This window comes from Phocoena sinus, chromosome 15 (genome assembly GCF_008692025.1).
Source record: "Phocoena sinus isolate mPhoSin1 chromosome 15, mPhoSin1.pri, whole genome shotgun sequence".
NCBI classification, from domain to species: Eukaryota; Metazoa; Chordata; class Mammalia; order Artiodactyla; family Phocoenidae; genus Phocoena; species Phocoena sinus.
Genome location: NC_045777.1, coordinates 56,190,413 through 56,215,377, shown reverse-complemented (window position 1 = coordinate 56,215,377; position 24,965 = coordinate 56,190,413). Strand labels below are relative to the sequence as shown.

Sequence of the window (24,965 nt, the reverse complement as noted above, 5' to 3'; positions counted from 1 at the left end):
TACAGAGAAGGGACCACTGAATATACTTGAAATGGTATAATGAATGCTCTGAAGACAACTGCGTTGTGGGGGGGGGGGGGGGAAAATCAGCCTTTGGCTCGTAGAGCAAGACTTCTAAAATTGCTGAAGTTTCCCATTGGGCCGGGAGAACAGGGACCCATTGTGGAATGCTGGACCTGCCACTGGCTTGCTGTGTGGTTCAGATAAATTAACCTCTTGGGTCTCAGTGTCCTCACCTGTAAACAATGAGCTTACAATTTATGAAGTCCCACTGTAAGCCCTTCCCATATATGCTTTTATTCCACATCTCAGTATTAAAGGGTAGGTGGTCTTCTCATCCTGAATTATGGATGAGGAGACCGAGGCACAGAGCTTTGGTTTAACCTGCCCTTGACTGACTTGCAGCTGGCAAGGGACCGAATCAGGATTCAAACTCAGAACACCTGCTTCCAGAGCCGGTATTTTCAAAATCTTTGTGTCTTACCAACTTGATAGCAGCATTAAGTAAATAAGATAGGATTAAGGTATTATTAAGGTAACTAAATGGGGTAGATAATCCAACCCTGGTGGGAGCATTAAATAATTAAATGAAATGAGGAACACAAGATTCTTGGTCTTAGTAAGCCCTCAGTAAATGTAAACTCTACCACTTACTATTTTTTCATCTTCTTCCTACAAGTCTCCCTAACTGTTGTACTAGTAACTGAAAGTTGTACTAATAACTTAACAGATGTTAGTAGATGTTTCATTTGAAATGTACAGCTGTTGTTGCTGTTGTTTTGTTTTAAACCAAAGGCTGATGTTGCCATGCCAGGAAAGAGCTAAGCTTAGTTCTGTTTCTTTCTTAAACGTCTGTGGTTGGTTCCACCAACTTCTTTGGAAAGATACACGAGGAAGGGGAGCCCTCTGAGCCAGGCAGCCTGTGGCAACCAGGACAGCCCACTGCTCACCTGGGCGGCCCCAACCCATGGCCCCTGGTGGGCACAAGGGCAGCCCTGTGTGGGCGTGATGACTCCACCCCCCCAGGAAACACACAGAAGCCAAAGGACTCAGAACACAACTCATGTGGACCTTTTCAGACTAAGCTTTTATTTTTTGATATTACAAACCAGTTTTCTTTATTCACAAACCACTGTAAGTGATATAAACACTAATTTCTAAAGACAGATATACACATTTTCTGGGTTTGCAGATTGCGTGAGGTGTGTGTTAAGTCACTATATGCCACACATGATAGTAATCTTTTTTCCATAATTCATAATAGCAATAGTTATTTAGATAAATGAAAACATTCCAAATAAATACTGTTTAAAAAAATCCAAAATGTCTGTTTACACCTCTGACATACAGTTTAAAATGACTTATTGGCCTCTTGGAGGAGTGCCTGACAAAAGATTCTGTAACATCAGTTGGCACCCAGGCGGCTCTAGATGATTTTATTAAAACTACATACAATCATGGGGGAAAGTACAGCTCATCGATGAAAATCAAAACTGCAAATTAATTTTACTTGAACCAACACAGTAAGAATTCTATGTTTGTGATTCCAAATACAATGCAAATTCTGGATTTTGAAATCTGAGGCAAATGGGAGACATCACTCGATTCTCCCGAGCCCTCTGTTCCTTCTACCTTGTTCCCCTTTGGGGTCGGATGCGTTAGCATTTTAGTACATCGTTTCCCTTAAAAACATCAACCAGGCACCCATTGTCATGACACCGTCTTCCAGGTAGGGGGACGAGAATGCCTCAGGGATGCTCTAAAACACCCTCACGCGCCCCCGCCCCCACCAAATCAATCTGGTGAAAAGAATATTATTTTTCTACTTTTGGCCGCTAAGCAGTTTTTTTCCCCCGTTTCTCTCTTTTTGCAAGATCACGGTGATCTGTCTTAGATAGCGAAGCTACAGAAACTCGGTTTTCAAATCTCGTGAAACTTTATTTAATATCCAACCGATCTTACTGCATGCACATAGGATGACAAGAGAAAAGCTGGATCACAAACACTTTTTTTTTTTTTTAAGTTTTGTTTGGTTTTTGTCTTAAAGCAGAGTTGTTACAGCAGTTTGGCAGGTTCACAGCGGTGAATTGATAGCTTTACTAAAGTGCATGCCATATGGCCTGCACCGCACACATGGAAATTTTACCTATGGCAGCAAAACTACTGGGGACGACTTGCTGCAGGATATTTTTTTTTTATTTAAATACAAAAACAGGAAGGTCTGTGACACCCAACTTAGATTAACTTTGTAAACAGGACAACATGGAAAGACTTCAAACAGAAGAAGTATACAGACAAACTGCAATTTTTCGGCTGTGTCATTCGGGCCCTGCTTCAGAGGTGGGGGGACTTTGTTCTTTGGGGGATGTTGAGGGTGGACCTACTTTTTTGCTTCCTTCTGACAAGTGTCCTGGGCCTTGGAGACAAAAAAAAAAAAACAAACTAAAGATACTGATTTGAGAGAATCCTCGGGGACCAGGAGAGATGGGAGGGCGGGCTCTCACGGACTGAAAAATTGCAGGTTGCTTACACGACACGGTCATGTTTCAAAAAGTACCAAGCGGATGAAAGTACCATGATTATCTCTACCCAATGACTGCAATACTTGTAAAATGCTTCTATAAATCCGAATATGATTATCATGTAATTCCATAAAAATTATACGTCTGTCTGTAACAGTTGTTCTACGAGGCTAAAACTAAAAGCTTCATATGACTGTTTCTAGAACTTAACGATGCCACTGCACAGATGTAAATTTTATACATTTTTCTTCACTGGTACAAAGAATTTAAGTTTTTATTACTTTCTTTTTTTTGGAAAAAAAGAAAAAAATAGAAACAGTGCTTTTTATCACCTTTTTATTAATGTTATTTTTTTCCCTCCCATAATATAAAAGTCAGCAATGATATCAATAATTTATTATACTGGAAGAAATATAAAAAGAATGCTTGTGGATGGCCTAACTACCAGTCTTTTGCCTAAATAACTAGCGGCTGGTTAAGAAGCTGAATACCCGGGTGGAATGGTTTAAAGGATGGGTTTGCACAGCTGCATTCAGCTCGGATGCACAAGTGTTTTATTAGAAGCATCCCCTTAACAACATAACCTTTGGCTTGAACTGACAACGAGTGACTTAGAACCGTCGATATATGGTTGTTGGTGCAGTGTGGGTCGTTTAGATTCATCAGTTACTATTTTTTTTTCTTTCAGCCAAACCCCAGTCCCAACCCCCTCGGTGCCGCCCACCCTTCCCCTTTCATAAAATAAACTAACGCAGATGCAGACGAACATGACTCCTGTAGTCACTTACACGCTTCCCAAGCAGCTGATAGCCCCAGTAGCTTAATATTCAGCATCTATAATTCATTTACATGAGACAGCACTCTGGATACGGCCCTACACCAGTTTTTTGTCATAGCTAGCATCTCCCTAGATCAACCACAAAAACTCCTACAGCCAGCAACCAAACTACGGAACCTTCAGGAAATGAAAGACCCACAATATTAAAATACACAGAACAAAATATCTGAGGTATAAGATAAAAAATGTACTTTTTTTTTTCCTCTTTTTATTTTTTTTTAGATGCTAAAATGATGCACTGCTGCATGTATTGCAATACCCAGGCCTCGGAAAGCTTCCTTTCTCCCCACATTGGAAGGTTTTTATGGTTTTGTCATTTAGTATGGAGCAAAACGGTTGTATCCCCCTCGGTATATACTAGCCTGCAATGAAGAAAGAACGAGACCCACATCATCAGCATGGCTCCTAGTCTTGGCATCAGTCAAGGGTGCAAAAGCATTCTGAAACAAAGCAATTTAAGGGGTGTGTTTTTTACATTTTCCTTTTGTAACACATGGATCATCAAAAAAAGACTAATGTGAAAAATAGACACTCAGAAACAACCAAGATGGAGGCACCCCCTACCCATCCCAGGTCACTCTTAGAGAACTGAAGATAGGGCCAATCCTGACCTCCCCCAATAGCTCCTTATGACGAAAAATCCCTGTAAAACCAAATTCCGTCGGCCAGCCCTGTGAGCTAAAAGGACTCGGGTACAAATGGACCACTGAAGGATTGGGACTCTCATCTTGTGGGCTTGTTTGATTCATTAACAATACTATGTTCCGTCGGGAAAAGCTCTGTCTACACTCGAGAGGTCGAATGCAGATGACTTACTGAATGTAGTCATTCAACGCTCCTTTCCAACACATTCCCCAAGTGGACTGCGTGTTGAAGCGGAGCTGATTGAATGCAAAATCAGGATGAAAATGTAAATCAGCTTCTCACTTGACTTGGCTGAACCATCTGTATGGAAGTTGCTCTTGAGAGAGGAGTTGTGCAGATGAGTTACTTGATGTCACTAAACTTGTGCAAAATAATAGGTTTCCAAATCATGGCGGAATTTCTACGACCAAGCTCCAGGCAACTGTCTGGCCATGGCGTTAGATGGCTTGGAGGTGGCACTTAACTATTTCCTTTTGCGAAAAGTTTTGGCGATTCAAATGAATGCCTATGGGGATTTAGTTTTAGGAGAAGGACTGATATTCTCGATCCCAAGCAGAAAACTGCATGCCAAAAGCTTTGTAATGATTGCATACGCTCTCACGTGATGGGCACGTCTTACTATACGTTTTAGTGCATAGAAGTTTGAACAAGTACAGGCAAATTCACCCCCCCACCTCCCAGTGTTGCCCTCCCCCCGCCCCTCCCAGAACAAAAACCCAGACCCCCCCCCCCCAAAAAAAACAAAAGACAACCCCCAAACTGATTCCTTCTAATTCCTTATGTACTAGGCACACACACAAAGTGTGCCCTTCTCTCTATTTTCTTTCCTGGGCGACTATGACTTTAAACATGAATTGTAATAGGGGAGGAGAGGCAGTCAGATTCTCAGCTCCCTGACAGCAGAGGCCTGGAAGTGTGCAGCTTAGCTCCTCTGAAGTCTGTGCTGGGGCTGGAACCTTGGGGCTATGTGAATGAGCAGCAAGGGAGGGAGAAAAAAAAAGAAAAAAAAAGTTCTGCATTGACACTGCATTCTGTTAGTGATGGATTTAATTATCAAAATGACTAATTATTCCATTAAGGTAAGCGCTCGGCTAGGTGAGACTTGCGAAATGAGAAATATAATAACTTACATGCACTACATTGCCAAGAAATTAAGACATTTATCAAGTTTACCGGGAGGATTAATGTGGCATTTTAGCTGCTGTTAGCAGGAGACAAATTCAATTAAGGGAAAGTGAGAGGACGTCAACCGTCAACCCATCCTAAGGTCCCAGCTGTGGGGAGGGATGGGAGGCAGGAAGAAGTGAGGAAGAGGAGGAATCGGTACTCACCATGGCACCAACGCCGTAGGTGGGGGCTGGAGCAAGTGTGTGGTGGTAGGGGTCGGTAGCATAAACTCGTCCGTAACTGAAAGGAAGGCAGAGGTGAAGATTAATCCATAATATGCAATTATGAAGTAATAATAACAACCATAAAACACAAAATACCAAGACAGTGTAGAGGGGCCCTATTCATCTTGAGAAGTAAGAAACATATTCCAATCAGCCCTGTAACATGAGAAAAGTCCATCTTATACAACACATTCCTTTGTCCATTTAACACCGCTGGTGATAAAGGGGTGCGTGTGTGTGCGTTTCCTCTCTCTCGCACACCCCCCGCTACACTGCTCAGGTAGGTACCTCGAAGACGGAGGGAGGCAGAGGAAACAATTTGAAAGAGTGGTTTTAAGAAAGCCAGTAACCACAAAGGACAAGCTATAATCAAGAGAAATTGTCCTCTTCTCCTAATACAGCTGTCACCAATCAAGCGAGACAGGGTGGATCAAAAAGAGTGAAGCAACCCAGTCTGTACACTTAGGGTCCAACATCTTAGAATGGGAAAGAACAAATGGATTCAAATAGATGCATCCTTAAAGGATCCGTGGGACCGCCGCCCCACCACTCAAGAATTACAGCCTGATTTGATTTTGGTTCTCTCACCCCAGAACTTCTATCTCATCATCTACAGCCAGGTCCTGGCAAGGGACATGTTTCAAACAATATATTTCTTGATGCCATTTCCTTAACTGAGTTTTTTATTTTCCTCTCTCTCTCTCTCTCTCTCTCTCTCTCTCTCTCTCTCTCTCTCTCCCTCTCTCCCCCATCCTCCTCCCTCCACTTCCCTGACTCCCAGCACAGGTTTTTAGAATAAAAATGTAGAAGGGATGGAAGCCTAATGCATTGGATAGCTACAAAGTGTCTGGAACTGAACAGTGCAACAAATCAGAAATTAGGATTCAGAGAAGTTGAGTCACTTGCTCAAGGTCACAGAGCTAGACAGAGTCAGAGCTGATCCTTGAATCTCTCAGGGCAACTATCACACCTTTTCCATGGTTCCAGGTACCCTTCGTTGAATGGCCTGCCAGATATCTTCTTGGAGAGAGTTTGAACATTGCTGTTTTGCTAACGATCAAAGCTGAGATGCAGGCTAGGTTAGGTGAGGGTCCCTGGAAGCAGAGCCCGAAATGGAGATTCTTCCGTACCTGGTTTGTTGAGGGGGTGCTTTCAAGAGGAGAGAGTGGTGAGCAGGTCGGAGAAAGGGAAAACAGAGAAGCAAGGACGTATGTGGTCTGAGCCGGAGTTTAGCTTCTACCTGATCCTGAGAGTTGCACCCCAGAGCTGATCCCATCTGGAGGCAAGTGGGTTGGTTTTTTAATGTTCATGTACATTAAGCATTAGCTGTGGGCTTCCCAGAAGGGCAGAGAATAACTTCCTAGTTGAAGTGACTCTTCCTCTGCCAAAGAGGCAACTGGGTGCCATTAGTGACCAACATTCACAGCGGGGAGGGGTACACCAGCCACTAAACGGGGTAGATGTGGATTATTCACAGCTGTCAAGTCTTGAACTTTCCTTTAAAGAATGAAGGAACAAGGCAGGAAGAAATCGCTTGCCTGTGCTATCAACCCTGGAGTCTAATCTGCATGGACCTTATTCTTTTCCTTCCCTATCTTCACCCACCTGTCTTCCCATCTTCTTTCTCACAGTAGATGGATAAGAATGTACCGGATGGATCTCACACCATGGAGCCTGGGAAGGTGGGAAGAAGCTGGGGGAAGAATCTTCTAACTCTCAGGCTGAGTTAGACTCCAGATGGAAAAAAATATATGATTATACCAAGTTCTCATTGGACATGTCTTACTCCCAAGCCCTCCTTTTGCTTGTTTCAAAGGTCCCTGAGCTCAGATAATCTACATGAGTCTTTGTCCTGATCCTCAAAAATAGTGACATGGGGCTTTCCTGGTGGCGCAGTGGTTGAGAGTCCGCCTGCCGATGCAGGGGACAGGGGTTCGTGCCCCGGTCCGGGAGGATCCCACGTGCCACGGCGCGGCTGGGCCCGTGAGCCATGGCCGCTGAGCCTGCGCGTCCGGAGCCTGTGCTCCGCCGCGGGAGAGGCCACCACAGTGAGAGGCCCGCGTACTGCAAAAACAAAACAAAAAAGTAGTGACATGAATAGATGTTTCTTTTCTGAAATGACTCTCTCAGCGAAACTAACAAATAGTCAACCCCCTCTTGCTTTCTCATTCCTCGGGACACCCCTCATGCCTCTGACTCATCGAAAATGGCCTTTCATCAAAGATCCTCCCTGTCTGGGAGAAAAAGAAAACAGACGTTCGTCCAAGACAGGGTGTGTTAAAACAAGAAGAATGATGACGTCTTTGAAAAAACTCTTTTTTATTCGTGGAGGTCACTCATGAAACCCGGGCCGCTCTACCCATTATTAGCAGTAGATACTAATAGGGGGAAGAGAACACGATGGATAACTTTGGTGTTGATTTTCATTTCATGAGAAAATAAAGTCTGTCATGGGTCTGGAGAAAAAAACTGTTAATAGGATTATTTTTTATGTACTTTCTGGCAAAGCTGGTTGTAGGAACAGGCCGTAAACAGCAAAGGCAAACTAAAAATGCTTGGACATTTACTACGTGAAGCCACAGCATGGTGTTCCTTCAAAACAAGTGTGAAAATGCAAACTCAGCAATGATGATGAGTTTTTTAATTTGGGGACCGCTTTTACTGTGGCAAAACGTCCTCTTTTGGGGAGACAACAGATTGGCAGTCTGAACGTATTCCCTTTTCACGCAGCCCCACTTCTCCTCTCGCATACTTTAATGGTCAGTCCTTATCTATCTATAACCCTGGGCCAAGTTTCAACCCCTGTGGAAAACCCAAGGTAACAGTTTGGCAGTGTTCCCTTCCCAGGCAGAAGAAAAATACAGCAGCACCGAACGAGTCCTTGCAAATGAGCGAGCTCTTTTTTCTTCTCAGGGTGACCTCTACCTTCAGAATCCGATGGTTTTATTATGATTCATAAATTTCATTTCCACAGAGGAAAAGGGACCGTGTCAGCTCAAACTGAAAGCAAGGAGGCTTCTTTTCAAATGCTAATCTCTAAACACGCCCTTGTGTGACACTACCATTTAGACACAAGGTTATTAGGGAAGATTGTGGACTTGAGCTCTACTCTTACAGCAGGTATGCCAGGCACGTCAGCGACCTCCTATCCTCAGAGCTGGCTCAGCACAGCCCAAAGGAAGAGTGGCAATTCCCAGGGACCTCAATGGGGAAGATGGGTAATGTCGTAAGACCGCCATGTTATGACTAACCCGCGCCGGTGGTCACCCTCCACACCACCCATCCCTGGCCAAAGGGGACAACAGTGCAATCGGGTCAATGATGCTCTCCGTGGCCTCACATCCCATCCATCAGAAATTACAGATGAAACATGTCCACTTCACTCCACTCACGCTACCATCACCCTGACATAAGCCACGGGTATTTCGTCAGAACCAAATCAAAAACAGGCTTGAATCTTGTCTCCTTGGTCCTACTCTTGCTTCTTCAATCCACCAGCCATTTATATCTAAATCTATCTATCTATCTGTCTGTCCCTATCTATCTATCTGTCTGTCTATCATCTATATCTATCTATCTTTCCATCTATCTAATATAAATCTATATGAATCTAATCATATCTAATTCCCTTGCTTAAAATCCTTCAATGGCTGTCCATCGATCCTAGAATAAAATCCAAACTTTCCTGAGCTGCTCCTGGCCCGCTCTCAATCCCATCTTACTCCCCTCTACCGCTCACTCACTGTGCTCCAGACACTCTGGCCTCATCAGTACTCCTGGGACGCGTGCAAATTCACTCTCTCCTTAGGACCTTGGCCCGCGCTCATCTTCTATCTGAACTGCGTCCTTTCTTCCTTTATGTCTCAGCTCAAATGTCAGCTCCCCAGCGCTGCCTGCCTCCCTGATCGCTCTTTCTGAAACAAACATGCTTTCCAACCCCATCCCCATCCTTCACCTGATGGAGCAAATCTCCATTCATTTTGTTTCCTTCTCTACCTGATGATGTACCTGTCCCCCTCTGGAATGCCAGTCCCTCGGGGGCTGAAGCCGAGTCTACTTTGTTCCCCCTTTTCTCCCCAGTGTCCAGCACAGCATTGGCCACGGGGCAGGTGAACAAGGGACCAAGCCAATGCCACATGTTGAGTGACGGCAGCAAGAGGGAGGAGTAAAGAAAGAAGAGAGGCCCGGGAAGAGCCCTGTATCCATCCTAGTGATTCTGTCAGTAGCAAAGATTCTTGCAGCTATGCTTTCTGAAGATTCTAGGTCAGCTGTTCCCAGAGACACTCAAAACCTTTCAAGACGCTCAGAAGAAAAGTTTCTTAAGACTCAAAATACACAGTGTGTCATTTCACATCACCCCTGAGAGTTCACAAAACAGAGGCCAAGTTGCCATAAAGTTCGTCAAAGGGAAAGAACAAAGGAATAAAAGAGAACTGCTCTGCTGGCTCGTTCACCGCAGCTTGCGGCCATCGTGAACACTCATGTTTTTTTGACCTTAGCGACAAGTTAAAACCAGGAGGCCAGCCTGCCCTGCGGAGGACAAAGGCTTGGGGCCACAAGATCCAGGTTCAAGTTCTGCCTTTGCAATGTCCTTGCTCAATGACGCAGGGAAATCTCTCTGAGCCTCATTTTCCTTGTTTTTACGTAAAATGGTTTTGTTCTGTCTGAGCTCTGCCTCATTCACAGATAAAGTGCATGAAAGGAAACCAGATACATTTTAAGGCCATCTACAGATAGTGGAGATTATGATACAAGGGTTCTTACGTAGAATTTCACAAGCTAACCTTTCACTCCTGCCCAGACTTCTGGTCTGCAGAGGCAACCGAAAGATCCTGTTCCAACAGAATCACGGGTAGCTCTAGCAATCAAGTCACAGATGCTTTTGGAGTCAAGATCTATCTCATTTATGAGTTACAGATGTAGTTGCAATCGCTATATTTGAACTTGAGGTTATGCTGGAGTCAAATGAATAAGTAAGCTGCCTGTTGAATGGGAAACATGAGCCCGTGGTTGTTAAAGTGCTTTGTCAACTCTACTGAGAAATGTAAATACTACTTATTATTAACATCTTCTAAATCCGGCTGCAACTAGCTGGATGTGAAAGAAATATGATAGGGCCATGTTGGTACCCTACCCCAGGGTTTTAACAATCAAGTGATTTTCTTATAGGGACATGGGAAGAACACTGTAATCAGCTTCACTCCATAGAGTTCACTCTATATATTTTAGTTCAGAGTCTTTATGCTCCTGGGACCTTTTATTCTTACTTTAGCATCACCTCCCCATGCCTCCTGTCCCACAGATAGCTGGAGGGAATCCCTGTGAGGCAGAAAGATGAATGAAATGGGCTCAGTCCTCAGATGAGGTTCCCAGTGTGGTGTAGGTCTCCTAGACAGCCTCAATGCAGCACGGAGGTGCAGAGGTTTGAGTCCCCACCACAGGGGAAATGCTACAGAGTACGCATTCAAAACAGGATACCTCACTGGGGATCAGGACGCACGCCCCCGGTCTCTGCAATGCCACTGGGGCCACACTACCCTCCTAATAATATCTAAGATAGAGTCTGGAAGGTGTTTGGGCATTTCACTCGTTCAAGTCACACGCCTCCCACACAGTGTACAAACAGGGTCCCACACCATGGCCCTATGGTTCTCACAGTCTGCTATTTGGAGAGTGATGGTTTAGCTAGGAAATGCTCCCCTTTCTTCTCCTGTGGTCATGACCTCAGCGGCTCATTTACTCTTAGTGAAGGCACTCAGTAAGGAATATTCCTCTATCACTACAGTAGCTTTCTCTGAGTCTAATCTAGGCAATGGCTTCTATAACTGTAGACCATGGGGGTGACCAGGCTTTAGTCTAAAAGCTTCCCAAGATATATCGGTCAGAGGGATGGTAACAGTCCCGTAACTCAAAACCTCTAAGGAAGACAGGGTAGAAATAGAAGAAATGCTCCAAGAGGAAGCACAGGGAGTTATCCCACCCCGACTCTCCTGCTGCTTGCCTCCTCAGCTTGGATTCGAAATGATTATCTTCGTAAATCACCTTTTTCAGTCTCCTGATTCTTTTCCTCAGAAGCAGGAGGGAAAGCCTCTTCTGGGCTCTTTGGCTTCTAGATGGGAAGCCGCAGAGTTTGCTGCTGTACACGGGTGCCTGTCCCACATCTGAACTGTGTGGATGTAAGTAGGCATATACATCCAAAAGCTGCAGAAGCTATGAGAAGCAGATCATATCCATGAAAACTCAGGTGGCACCATCCTTGCTATGCCTTCTCAATACAATTCACAACCTCTTCCTTTTACGAACGCAAACAGCACAGGTTTGAGGTAAGAACCCTTATTCTGAATTCATCGGAGCTGAGTACCAGCCTCTGTCTGGGAGTCGAGAAGACACAGTAAGTCCTGCTTTCGGTTACACAGTCCCTCCACTCCAGAATGTCTCCTCCAACAAAAGACGCATGGCCACACTCTCTTTAATGCCAAGGCCAAGGCCACCCTCCTTTTAGAAAGTCTGTTTCACCTTCTATGTGTCCCGACTACAAGCTCTACCAAAATCTCCCATCATGTCTTGAAATCAACATGACACCCCAGATGCAGTTTAATCCCCGGGGGACCACAATGAACATTCTGTGTTTGTATCCACACACACACCCCCCCCCCCCCCCCCCCCCCGTGAGATCTTCAGTACACTTGCAGAGAAGCAAGGCTGCACAGCAGGTAAGAATTCCTCAGGGTCAGAATTCCTAGAATCAAATTCTGCTTGTGCACTTCCCCTGCTGTAACCTCAGAATGTTTCTCTCCTCTCTGAGCCAGTTTCTCCGTCCATGAATGGAGATAATGATGGTGCAGACTGGCTGTATAAGGCTGTAGTGAGGTTGAAATGAGGGTTGAGGGTCACCGGTTACTGAGAACCCAAACAAGCATCAGTTATTGATGTTGTTAAGATTATTGAGAGGATTGCAGCTCCTGCCCTCTCTCTATTCTATGTGAGGTCCCTCCAGTAAAGCCCCTGGGATACATGTGTCAGAGCTACCCCTGAACTGAGTGGTCCTTCTGAAGCCCTGTGTACCTGCACCCTCCACGTCCCATGTAAGCAGATCAAAGATTTTAAGAGGTTAACGAACAGGATGAGAAGGAGATAGACTCTGGGCCCTGTACCCCAGGGATGTCCTTCTAGAGCACGCACACACACACACACACACACACACACACACACACACACACAGTCAGAGGCAAAATTAGAACATAAAGTCAAGACACACTACCAATGTCCAGGCTACCCCTCACAATATTTTAATTCCAGGTGGTCTCTAAGAGACCAGTTCTTGGGGCACACACACTCTTTCAATATTCATTTGAGCAAAATGAATGAAAACACGGCTCTCGAACGTTACTCTCCATAGAAATATAACAAGAGCCACAAATGCTGTGACCACCTGGAGGGGTGCGATAGGGAGGGTGGGAGGGAGGGAGGCACAAGACGGAAGAGATATGGGAACATATGTATATGTATAACTGATTCACTTTGTTATACAGCAGAAACTAACACACCATTGTAAAGCAATTATACTCCAATAAAGATGTTAAAAAAAAAAAGAGCCACAAATGCGAGCCACAGAGGACATTGTAAGTTTCATAGTAGCCACATTAAAAAAAAGTAAAAAGAAAACAGGTGCCATTAATTTTTTGTATTTTAATTTGACCCGACAGGTTAAAAACATTTTAATGTTTTTAAAACACATTTAACGTGTCATCAACATAAAGATGATGAGTGAAATACCTTACATCGTGCTCGTACTAGGTTTTGGAAATCTAGTGTGTATCTGGACCAGCCACATTCCAAGGGCTCCATGGCCACATGGTAATCAGCCACCATGCTGCAGAGGAGGACTCCAGAAAAGCCTACTGAATGTTCTCCACCCACTGAAAGACAGAAGATTCCTGATTGATCAGCTCAATATTTCCTAGAGTGTGAGCTGAAGCCTTCTCTATTAGAACGGCCTGGGGGGGTAACTCGTAAGAATGCAGATCGTCAGGCTCCCTCTCCAGACCTAGGAATCAGAATCTCTGGGGCAGGCAGAGGGGAGGATGGAGTGGATTCTGCATTTGGTTTCTTTTTTTCAGTTTCAATATTTTTTATTGAAGTATAGTTGATTTACAATGTTGTATTACTTTCTGCTGTACAGCAAAGTGACTCAGTTACCTATATAAATACATATATATATACATTCTTTTTTAATATTCTTTCACATTATGGTTTATCATAGGATATTGAATATTGTTCTCTGTGCTACACAGTGGGACCTTGTCGCTTATGCATTTGTAATAAATTCTGCAGGTGGTCGCCACCCACTCTGACGTGGGATAACCACTATTCTATATTTTTTTAAAATTCTGCCCTGATTAGCCCTCCCTGACTCAGGCTAATTCAGAGCTCTCTGGATATCTTTAATGTTCATAAGTAAACTGATAAAGACAGTTCATTTTCAGAAGGTATAATTACTGCATGCAACAAGCTTTGAACTATGCCTGGTACACAGTAAGAGCTCAATAAATGCTATGATTATTTTTACTAAGTTCCTTTGCCTATATGTTCCCTTATCACTCTGAGCTTCCCCTATTAGAACACACATCACATTTTACTGGAAACAGACCAGTTAACTACCAGTCCATTTGCTGCGTGACAACTGTGCTGAACAGTCAAATCACTGAAATGGAAGGGAGACCATTAGATGAAATTTGCTGAAGGATCAATTAGAGGAATGGCCAATTTGGAAATTTCTTCTAAATATTATCTGAAGTCTCAGTACGACTGCATGGGTGTGCAAGTGTGTGCGTGTGCAGGTTGGGGGGGATAAAGAGATGGAGGGGGCTGGTGACACCCCCCCCCCCCCACCGTGCCCCTGAACTTGCCAAACAATGCCTCTAATAAAAGCGTATAGCAACCCATGTCACCGGGACTGGTTTCAACAGCATTTGCAGATGTGTTTTTATGGCCCAGGCTTCTGTATCCAGTACTCATAAGGGACTGGGAGTCTCTCCGCAGGCTGGCTTCCCATCGCCACGATGGTACCTGCCATGGTGGAGGGGCGAGACTGGCTGCTGGACGGAGACCCAGCCTCACCTGCCCCCCAGAGACACACAAATGCGCACACGCTCCCTTGGGCCAGGGGCAGCCGGCAGCCAGAACAATGAAGTCAAAGTGTCTGGTAGTTTTCAGGGCATGGGTTATCTGTTGATTTTTCACCACTGATTTTCAGCAAAGGAGGTAATTTTGGAGAATAGCACTAGAACACCCTTGGCTTGTGTGACCCTCTGTCTCCCTGGATATGCAGAATTCTCCCTTCACTACTCTGTTCTGCCCCCAGACCCACACCCAGCGTGTCAGGTGCTCAGCACACACGAGCTGCATGAAGGAGATGGGCCAAGTCAAACAAACTCCTACTGGAACAACTCTATAGAGAATCGTTTAGTTCCCTGGGGGTCCCTCCAGATTTTAACAACGATGCCCATCCCCAACTCACAAATACTAGTGTTCTAGGAGCAAGATAGCACAGCCGAAGAATGCAGGCGAATTCCATCTGGAGGCAAAGGTCAATGTTCCAAGGTCAAGATGAAAGGAGTAATTGGGGGCAGTGTGGTCTCAGGGAAAAAGCAGTGGGACCAGATAGACTCCTGTGTGACCATGGCCAAGTTACCAAACCCCTCTGGGCCTGAGCGTTTTGTTCTTTTTTAATTTGCAAAGCAAGGATGGTAGTAACCTCTACCTCACTGAGCTACTGTAATAAATTATATATGCATGTATATATACATACATACATATATACATAAATGCATGTGTATATATGTATATACTGTATATAATTTATCATACTTGTAAGTACACAGAATTTGCTCAATAAATGACGGCAAGTTATGACTACGCCCTGGGGAATTCAGTAAAGCCCATATGAGGGACAGTTACTGCAGGGATGAAAGGCTTGCTTTCCCTGCTAACAAAAAAGCCTTAGCTCTCCAGGGAAATGACCAATACACCCTGGGGGCAGGAGAGACGTGTGGGCATTTAACACAAACTGGTCCTTGCGAGTTTCTAATCTGCCAGCATATCCTGTTTGTTCTCTTGTCAAAATACAGCCAAGGAACCACTTCTCAGCTCTTCTACCGCCATTGTCCTAACCCAGGCCATTGTAACACCTCCCTGGGCTGCCCCAAGGGACTCCCTTTCTTCTGCTCTTGCCATATTGAAATCCACAAAGCAGTCCAACTCATCATTAAAAAAAGTAAGTCAAACCACAGCCGACTCTCCAACGCCTTCCTACCACACTTAAAATCTCAAATGGTTTCTGTAGCCTCCAAGTTCTAATTTGTTTGGACCCCTGGCTATCTTCCTGGTATTATCTCTAAAATCCTCCCTTTTACTCACATGCTCTGGGCACACTTAAGCATACCTCAACCACAGGGCATTTGCACTTGCTGCTGCTTCAGCCTGAAATGCTTTCAATTCCACAATTACCTGGCTCACACCCTGGCTTGATTCGTGTCCCGGCTCAAGTGTCACCCTCTCAGAGAGGCCACCTCTGATCAATGAATATAAAAGTAGCGTCGCAACTTACTTTCTACCCCCACCCTTGCTTTTTGATTCATTATAGCTATTGTATAACTTTACATGCAATTATATTATATGCTCATGTATGTTTGGGGTCTGGTCTGCACTAGGATGGAGGCTTTTTGAAGGATGGAGGTTCTCTGAAGGAAGGGCTTCTCTTATTTAATGCTATGTCTCGAAAGCCTAGAATAGTTGCTGATGCACGGTGATGACCCAAAACATATGAATTAACTGAAATGAATTTCCAGCTGTTCTATCAAAATAAGTCATGTGCTTTTCAACCTCCATTCTTGTACAAGACCCACATTCTACTCCAACTACAAACCCTAGCCAGTCCTGGAAAAGCTCCAGTGAATCACAGCAGCAGGGGGACCTCAGGTCGAAGAGAAGGGAAAATCATCTTGCCCTTTTCACCATCTCCTGCAGAATCCAACTCATCAAAGTTTCTTGATGTTACAGAATGAGAAGCCTTTGGTGTGTTCAAGGTGAATGAGACAGCCACATAAACACATGTCTTTCAGGAACGAAAATCAGAATGAAACAACCAATACTGCAGTTGGAGCCACTGACAACGAAAACACATTCCCTTGTAGATACAGTCTCATAAACCACACATGCTAGTGAGACATGTTTCCTCTATGTGACCAGCAAAGCAGAATCGACGTGTTGGCATCTACAAAAGACCCAAGTAAAAATAATCACTTTTCCTTTGGGAACTGAAAGAAAAATTCTTCAGGGCTTCCACTGCTCCTATCTTATGATTTGCATCTCACCTCCTCTGCCCCAAGCCACAGACAAAACTGTCCGGCCATCTCTGCCCTCATAGACAGCTGTATAAGAATAACGCTTCTTTATAAGAATTTCAGGTATCAAATCCATCAAGCCCTCCAAATAGACTTTAAGCATCTTGTTGATCTCTTTTTCTCATTTCGATAGAGATAAGTTGCCTTCCTGGGTCAAATACTGAAATCCAGGAGATACCAGGGTTCAATTAGACCCACCCTAAGGAGTGTTGTGTATACGGAGGGGAGAGCTCCAGACAGCTGGGCTGTTTAGGGTGTGGGTTCCCTGGGTTTTTTCCAGTATGTGGGAAATAAGAAAGACTTCATTGAAACCATGAGTCACAACCTTTGTTGACTGCGCAGTTCTGACTTTTCATTTTCATTCTATGAGGAGGGTGGTCTGGCTGGGAGATAATTCACATTTGATTGATATGGGTGTCTCCTTTTTCATGCTTGATTCGAAATTCAGAGTTCAAATTGAACCTTATGAAGCATACAACATATTATTAATATGGCCATCAAAGCAACAGGGATATCTCTCTCAATTTGAAATTTGATCAATAGCAATTCATTAAGAATTTACGGAGCAGCCATCCTAAATTAGACAAGGTAGATGAAAACACTCTCTCGACTCAGGCAAACTTTCATTGTCTGCAGCCTCTTTTCGAAATACTGTGTGTGGACCACTTGCTTATTACAAGGCAGGGTTTGTTAAGTCACGGGGCAAAATCAATATCTACCTCTTAGGTGGTAACTTCGCAATGTTTGATCTATGATGTCAAAATAGGACCTAAGACACACTGGAACATGCATACAGATTAACAGGGAAGACAGAGGCTCTGGACCACCAGTATAGCCACACAGGATGTTCATTAACATTTTCAACCAACCTTCTTCCCCACCCTGATTTCCCCTTTCGTTGCATGCTTCGTTCTCTATAGGTTCTTCAAACGTTAAATGTCGCGTATCCCAGGAAGGTTCCCCTGCCACCCCCAGCAAAGCAACCCCCCATCTTCTACTGTTAGGCATTAGTGAATGCACCACCTCTCACAAGGAGAAACAGAGATATGTGAGGCTAAAGGCTGGAGGGAAAACAGCCGAGTTTTCAAGAAAGGAGTAAGCTGGTGCTTTAAAATATGAACACGCATAACCTCAGGCACTCCCAGGGGAAGACTGTAACCCATTAAAAATATTGAGTCCGACCATCAGTGAAACAGAACAGAGAGGGCTAGGGATGTGTTCCTAGCTCTCCAGGCTTCCCTGATCTTTCTCTTTTTCTCCAAAGACTGTAAGCAGGGGGTGAAGCGTTAGCAAACACGCCTTTGTTCACTGCGCGCCATTGATCACATGTGCTTGGTTAACAGATGAATGTCTATGTGTCAGGCTCCGTTTAATGTATGTTTTTGAAGGTCATGGCACACTCAATGACATGAGAATGAGCTGTCATATCCTCCCTTGTAGACTAAAAGCAACACACTGGTAAGATCTCCTAGTCATTGTTTTGGTCAGAGTCTAGGCTTCAAGGCAAAAAAAAAAAAATGTGTTGTTAGTTAAGGCACTCACCTATCTTGACATTTAATCAAGTAATTCCATGCTAATGGAAGTCCAAACATAACTGTTCTGAACCACATCAAAGCAAAAAGACAGGCGTTATTTTGATGGACACATCATGCAACGGTGCAATTTCCATTGGCCAATGCCCTGATTTCAAAATCAGAAGACTCTGTCTCTCTCATGTCCTGCTACTTGTAGTATGTTTTAAAAGAAAGAACTAGAGGATCTTTAACTAATGGAATAGAGATCCCCTTCTTATAAGACAGAGATAACTATATTCCCCAATGCCTCCAGCTTTACAGATTCGTTCTTTGAGGGCCTATAATATATACCAGTCATTCCATAAAGATCCCAAATAATCACATAGAAATCTGTGTGAACCCAGACATAATACGTCCAAAAACACAGAAGTCCCATGACTGTGTCCCTAAATCTCCCATTTAGTATTTCACCATAAGATTATACCATAAGATTTTATTGCGGCTTCATTCAATATAGTGTTACTTTTCTGGATCATGTATTATTAAAACTGGAATTAAAATATCCAAGTTAGCAAAATGCCTACTGTCTTTTTAGACAGCAGAGCCGAAAAGCTCCAGCTATACTCCAAAGATATGACTTTCTTTCTTTTTTTTTTTTAAACTAAACTTTCTAGTGTGACCGACTGCAGCATGTGAAGGGGGAAAAAAAAAAAAAAAGGATACTGGGACTTGGATGGATGCATCAAGAAGTAGCAATGTTTGTTACCTGCAGAGGTGTTACAAGAAATTTCATCTGCTGCAACGAAGACGAACTGATTTCTGGAAGAGAAGATAAAATTCACAATACTGCTCGCTCAGGGGGAAATGCTCTCTCTGCCAATTGGTTCGATGTATTCAGATGAGGGGGAGGGAAGGGTGCTGCGTTTGGACGTTGCAAGGAAATGTGCTGCTCTCTCTTGGACCTGGAGAGTTTAGGAAGATCATGAAACAGGCATGCGGGGAACCCTTCAACAAAATCATGATGATGTCAGAACATGGACCATGTATAAGCTGTTGCACTGAAATATTAATTATGTGTTACTAAAATGTCATCATGCCAGGGTACGTTTCTCAGGCTAGGGCATTTCAAACTGAGCTGCTATGGATTTCTAATGCTCAAAGGAGACTACACTAAAGAAAAAAAAAAAGAAACAAAATTAGACTGACTATTAGAAAAAGAGTATACTGCAACTAGCTAGGAAAATCATAAAATCCCAAACTCTATTATTATAGTATAATATCCAAAAAAATTTTTCAAATGAAAGAAAAAGCAATGCTGTCATTTCTGAAGAGTATGTTAAGTGGTGTCATGTTATGGATAATAATTTCCTCACCAAATGAGGCTTGCTACATAAAGAAGGTAAGAGAACTCATCAATTGAAATAAACCCTGTCTTGCCAAATTATTTTTAACGATGTGGTATTAAAAAGAAAATAGAAATGGAAAATGCTGTTTCACTTTGATTTAGTAAATCCAGAAAGATGATCAAACTCTCTTAAGATGTTTCCAACTGTGCCATTTCCACAATGTAATGTTCTAATTCAGGGGTACTGTCTGTTTCTCTAGATATAAGAACGTCTGCGTCAGGCAGATTACAAAAATGTCCCAATGAGATTGGCTAGGCTCTTAAATGCCGCAGAAGCAGGAGTATTGAGGCTTCTAATTCTCATTTGTTAGATTTTACTGTGCATAGGAATCATCTGGAACCCAGATAAATGCATTTTTGCCTTTTGGTTTGATTGGTCTCGTTCCAACGTTTCTAAAAGTATCTAGTGATTGAGCATCCCTTAAAACATCTTAAGAAAGTTTTACTATTGTAAGAGGTACGCCCTGGAATACAAATAGAGCTACCATTTGAAAATTCACTAGAATTTAACATTCAGCTGAAGACTCTCATCATTGCCACACCAATGAAATCTCAACAAAATTATGCATGGTCTGAGGATAGCATTTTTTATGTTTCTCGTCCACATAACGAAAGTCATAACTAAGTTCATTTATCACCTCTCTTAAAACAATGAAAGTTAGTGTTGTTGGATGTTGGCCATCTTTTTGCTCTTTTACAAACTTTTTGGGCCCCATCGTTATCTGGCATCAACTTTTCAAGGTTTGAGAAGTAAAATTAGTATCCCTGAAAATGAAGCTGTTTGGGTTGAGTATCTGTTTTGACCTGCTCACCTAGGGCTGACTCTAAGACACAGACAGCTCAAATTACATGTATGATATTGTCCGGTGGACCAAACAAGTACTTTGGAAGGACCTCTGTTTCTAGCACGATCAAAAGAAGAACCTACCGTAACCAAGAACAGTGATCTGGTTTATCTAAGGGGCAAGCTCTTTGGAAGAGCCATTCTCTTATCTACGAGGGGGGCCTCATTCATGAGGTGGCCCTATCCCATCCATACTCGCTAACCCTAAACGCACTTCTCCCTTGAGTCTCTCTTCTGCATTTTCCCTAAGAAACTGTCCAGCGTGCTAGACTCTGGGAAAGCCATGGAAGGCAACCAACACAGATTAAAAAACAGTGCTTGGGCTTCCCTGGTGGCGCAGTGGTTGAGAGTCCGCCTGCCGATGCAGGGGACACGGGTTCGTGCCCCGGTCCGGGAAGATACCACATGCCGCGAAGCGGCTGGGCCCGTGAGCCATGGCCGCTGAGCCTGCGCGTCCGGAGCCTGTGCTCCGCAACGGGAGAGGCCACAACAGTGAGAGGCCCGCGTACCGAAAAAAACAAAACAAAACAAACAAACAAAAAACGGTGATTGGATGAAGAGGGAAAACTTGTAAAAATGCAGCCTGCAAGTACGATTATAAAGCAATGAGGCCCTTTTCTTTAATTGTACCAGATTTTTAGAAACTATGATGGCTGTTCTTCATAGCACTCTTATTTTTGACATGATATACTTACTCTTTAAAAAAATGCTACACTTTCTCCATTTCCTTCTTCTTTTTTGTTTTTGTAATCTATATATTTGGACTTTTTTCAGTGTCTTTGATTCCTGGGCAAATTTCTAAACAAAGGGGGTCACTCCCGTTGATGACTTACTGTCTTCAAAAGAGTTGGCTGAGACTGCCTCCAACTATCAAATCGTCTACATCAAAGTTTAGAGAGTTATCACTAACATTTTAAAGAATATGCCATGGGCTCTGCAGCAGTGCCAAAAAAGGAGTATAAACGTATTTGTAAAAAAGTAGTAATCCACTGGACGTATCAATTCTGTACTTTTTTTAAATCCACACAAGCAGTCCCACCACATCCAAGGAAGGTTACCCTAACGTCTTAGAAAAGTGCATTCCTATGAAGCTCATTAATTCCATGGAGTAAGCCTGTGTGATCACCCCTCCCTCTGAACTACTCTTTCATCAATTGATTATAAGTATAATTAATAGGAAATGCCTGGCAAATATAGCCTGGTAAGAGACATCCCACATGTCAGGCCAACAGAAGAATTTGGGTAGAATAAGGGGCAGGTTTCATTGTGGTGTCTATGTCTCCTCTGTTAGGACACTTTTATATACAATTCTGTTTCTCTCCACTTGAAATTGAAGATAAACCATGTCTTTTAGTCTGCCCATAAAATGATATGACCCTCTCGGTGAAATTATTTACCCCAAATGACCAGAGAGAGGTATGATCAAAGAGATTAAAGACCTAGCAGAGAAGTCTGCTGTTCCCAAACTGTCAGGAAAACTTAATGATCAGAGCAACCCAGGTGTGCTCTGGACGGGGGGGGGGGGTCACCTCTCAAGAGGGCAAAGGAGCCTGGCACGGGGCCTGTCCCCTTTTGCTAATCCTAGTCTGCTCTTCACTGTCAACCCAGGCCTGAGGACTTAAACTTCAAATGCAGTTGGACCTTATTTTCAGCAAACTGGTTTGTGCAGTGGCTGTTGATGATTAGGTCTGGCTGAGTCATTCTCAACCTTGGCTGGACAGGGTAAACAGCTGGTGTGCTTCTAAAATTCCTAGTGACCAGTTAAATGGGCAGCTCTGTAAGTGGGTCTCAGGCATCTGTAGTTTCTAAAGACCTCCAGGTGATTGTATTATGCAGCCAAGGCTGAGAAGCGCTTGTCTAGCTGAATGGTTCTCCCCTTGGCTGCCCCTAGATTCATAGGGAGAGGTTAAAAGCAATAAAGCCGAGCCCTACTCCTGTGGGTCCTGGCATAATTGTTCCGGGACTGGATCCGGAAAGAGGTAGCTTAGAAAATGCTCGGCAGGTGCATCTTATATCAGCCACAGCCGGGAAGCACTTGGGGATGGTACAAATGCAGAGTGGAAAGGGGGCTGGATCACCAAATCTCTTGCAGGTTTTGCTTCTTTTGCAGCTTCCATTTTGCCACCCACCATGTTGGCCTCTAAGACAACCTAGCTGTGTGGTTGCTGAGGATGCCCAGGAATGGTTACTTCTAGTTTCTGAAGACCTTCTAAAAGAATGGGCTTTAAACCTCATTTCTGCAGAAGCTGGTGAAAGTGGCCATAATATCACCCTCTCTGTTTTTGCTTCCTCCTCTGTTCATCTTCTTTCACTGTCTCCAATGGATATACTCAAGTTCATCTAGGCAGGGTCTTCCCATTTTTAACTAGTGAGTCTGCATCTAATTCTCTACCATTTTTTTCACCCAGAATTCCTCTATTTTTGACCTCTCCCTCTACTCCAGAACTTCTCAAACTTCCCTGAAGACAATTATCTACAATGTTTGTTAAAAATACAGATGCCTGGGTTTCAACCCTGACCACCTGCATCAGAATTTCCAGGAGAGAGGTCTGATCATCTGGACCCCACTCATACCTCCAGGGAGGGAATTGTGGTTTTAGGTATTTTTTTTTTACCATGGAGAAATTAGAGAAATCATGCTGAGAGATCTCCTGCAAGTTCATTCTCGTTTTCATTTCAAAGCCCACCTTTCCCAGGAAGACTCTTAGATATAGGGAGGCTTTGTGGGAGAAGAGAGGATTGCTAATTTAAGAAAAATAAGGAAATAGTAAATTACCGAGCACAAGAGAGAAGGCTACGTTCATCTTGACTCTTTGGAGTGTTGACACCAAAGAGCCACACCTAAAGTTGATGGGGCGCTTATCCATGACAGGCGGTTGCCAAGTGCTGTGCATATATATCATTCAATTTTCCTTACAATCTCTCTTATTATCCCCACGTTCATAAACCAGGAAATGGAGACACAGAAGGTTATGTAATGTGAACAAGATGCTAAGTGAAATCTGGACATTGTTGGATTGGCTCAAGACTCTGACTAATTTTTTTTTTTTGCTTAAATATAAAAAGCATAATAAAAATATTTTATTTTTATTATTTTTAACTAAAGTATTTACAATATTTATTTTTAAATAAGTTTGTTTACACTAAATAAATATTGTAAATAAAAATTTACAATATTTTTTAATTAAAGTATTTACAATATTGATTTATAATATTTATTAGTTTCAGGTGTACAACATAGTGATTCAATATTTTTATAGAGTAGACTCCATTTAAAGTTATTATAAAATAATGACTACATTCCCCTGTACTTTATATCCTTGTTGCTCATTTATTTTACACATAGTAGTTTGTATTTCTTCATCCCATACCCTTATCTCCCCCCTCTCCCTTTCTTTTCCTCACTTATTCTCTATATCTGTGAGTCTGTTTCTGTTTTCTTATATATATTCATTTGTTTTGTTTTTTTAGATTCCAAGACCCCAACTCTCATTCACCCTCTAAGATTCTGCTCAGGGAAGCTCACAACAGAGGGTATTGAGTCAGTAATGGGTGTGGCTTCTCTGCGGAGGAATTTTCTAACATGGTCTTTCTCTCTTTTTAATATATTACCAGACTTCATGATGTTTTACGATGATTTCCATAGACTGACCACCCAGACTGTGGATCTGACTCAGTTGGTGGTACATTTACATGAGTCCTGTGACTTGCCATGTTATCCTTATTATCCTACTTTTCACCTTCCGTGAAATCTCATCTCTTGGCAGTTTAATTTTCTTCTAAAAATCACCCACAGCTGAATCCTAAGAGTCAAATGAAAATAACAGCCAGCCAGTGTTGCTGGAAGGGGTGTGGGAAGCTAGGTATCGACAAGATACAGAGAAAATTCTGGCATAGGTTGGGGTGGAGGGAAAGGCCAGACAGGAGGTTCTCCCATCAAATAATACTGGCTTTAAGTTCTACTGTTAAAGATTCTGGTCATTTATCATTCTTTGGCCTCAATTCTTTTTTGTCACTATTGTTACACAAAACTCAGGGTTGGTGCCATTCATAGCAAGTTTCCTTTTGTATCCAATGCTAGGAATATTCAATCGAACACACACACACACACACACACACACACACACACACACACACACTGATATGTGAATAAAACCCTCCAAGGCCATCTACTAAAAAACCCCTACAGCCTGAGAAGTGGGTCTTCTGGTCGGGCAGACGGCAGCCCCAAGATGGCAGTGGGACAAAGTCAATTTAATTCTATCTGTAGTCTCCGGGGCATCTATTAGATGTAAGACAGAGGTTCTCAAACCTGACTGCCCATTACAATCGGCTAAGATTTTTTAAAATATAAAATACCAATCACCAGGCCATTTTTAAAAATATAACATACCAATTACC

General features: G+C 43.2%; 1 protein-coding gene across 7 annotated transcripts in view; it reads right to left on the bottom strand.

Moving 5' to 3' along the window:
- Positions 1-1,069: 1,069 nt before the first annotated feature.
- Positions 1,070-24,965, bottom strand: part of RBFOX1 (RNA binding fox-1 homolog 1) — a 2,234,275-nt gene continuing 2,210,379 nt past the window's right edge. For 3 of the 7 annotated variants that reach the window (XM_032606355.1, XM_032606359.1, XM_032606354.1), the window contains 2 exons: positions 5,337-5,412; positions 1,070-3,800 (listed from right to left, as the gene is read on the bottom strand). In XM_032606355.1, coding sequence (XP_032462246.1) covers positions 3,678-3,800; positions 5,337-5,412 — 199 coding nt within the window. In that variant the 3' untranslated portion in view covers positions 1,070-3,677. Of the gene's footprint in view, positions 3,801-5,336; positions 5,413-19,081; positions 19,135-24,965 lie in introns of all 7 variants that reach the window. The other 4 variants (XM_032606358.1, XM_032606356.1, XM_032606357.1 and 1 more) reach the window with 3 other exon arrangements.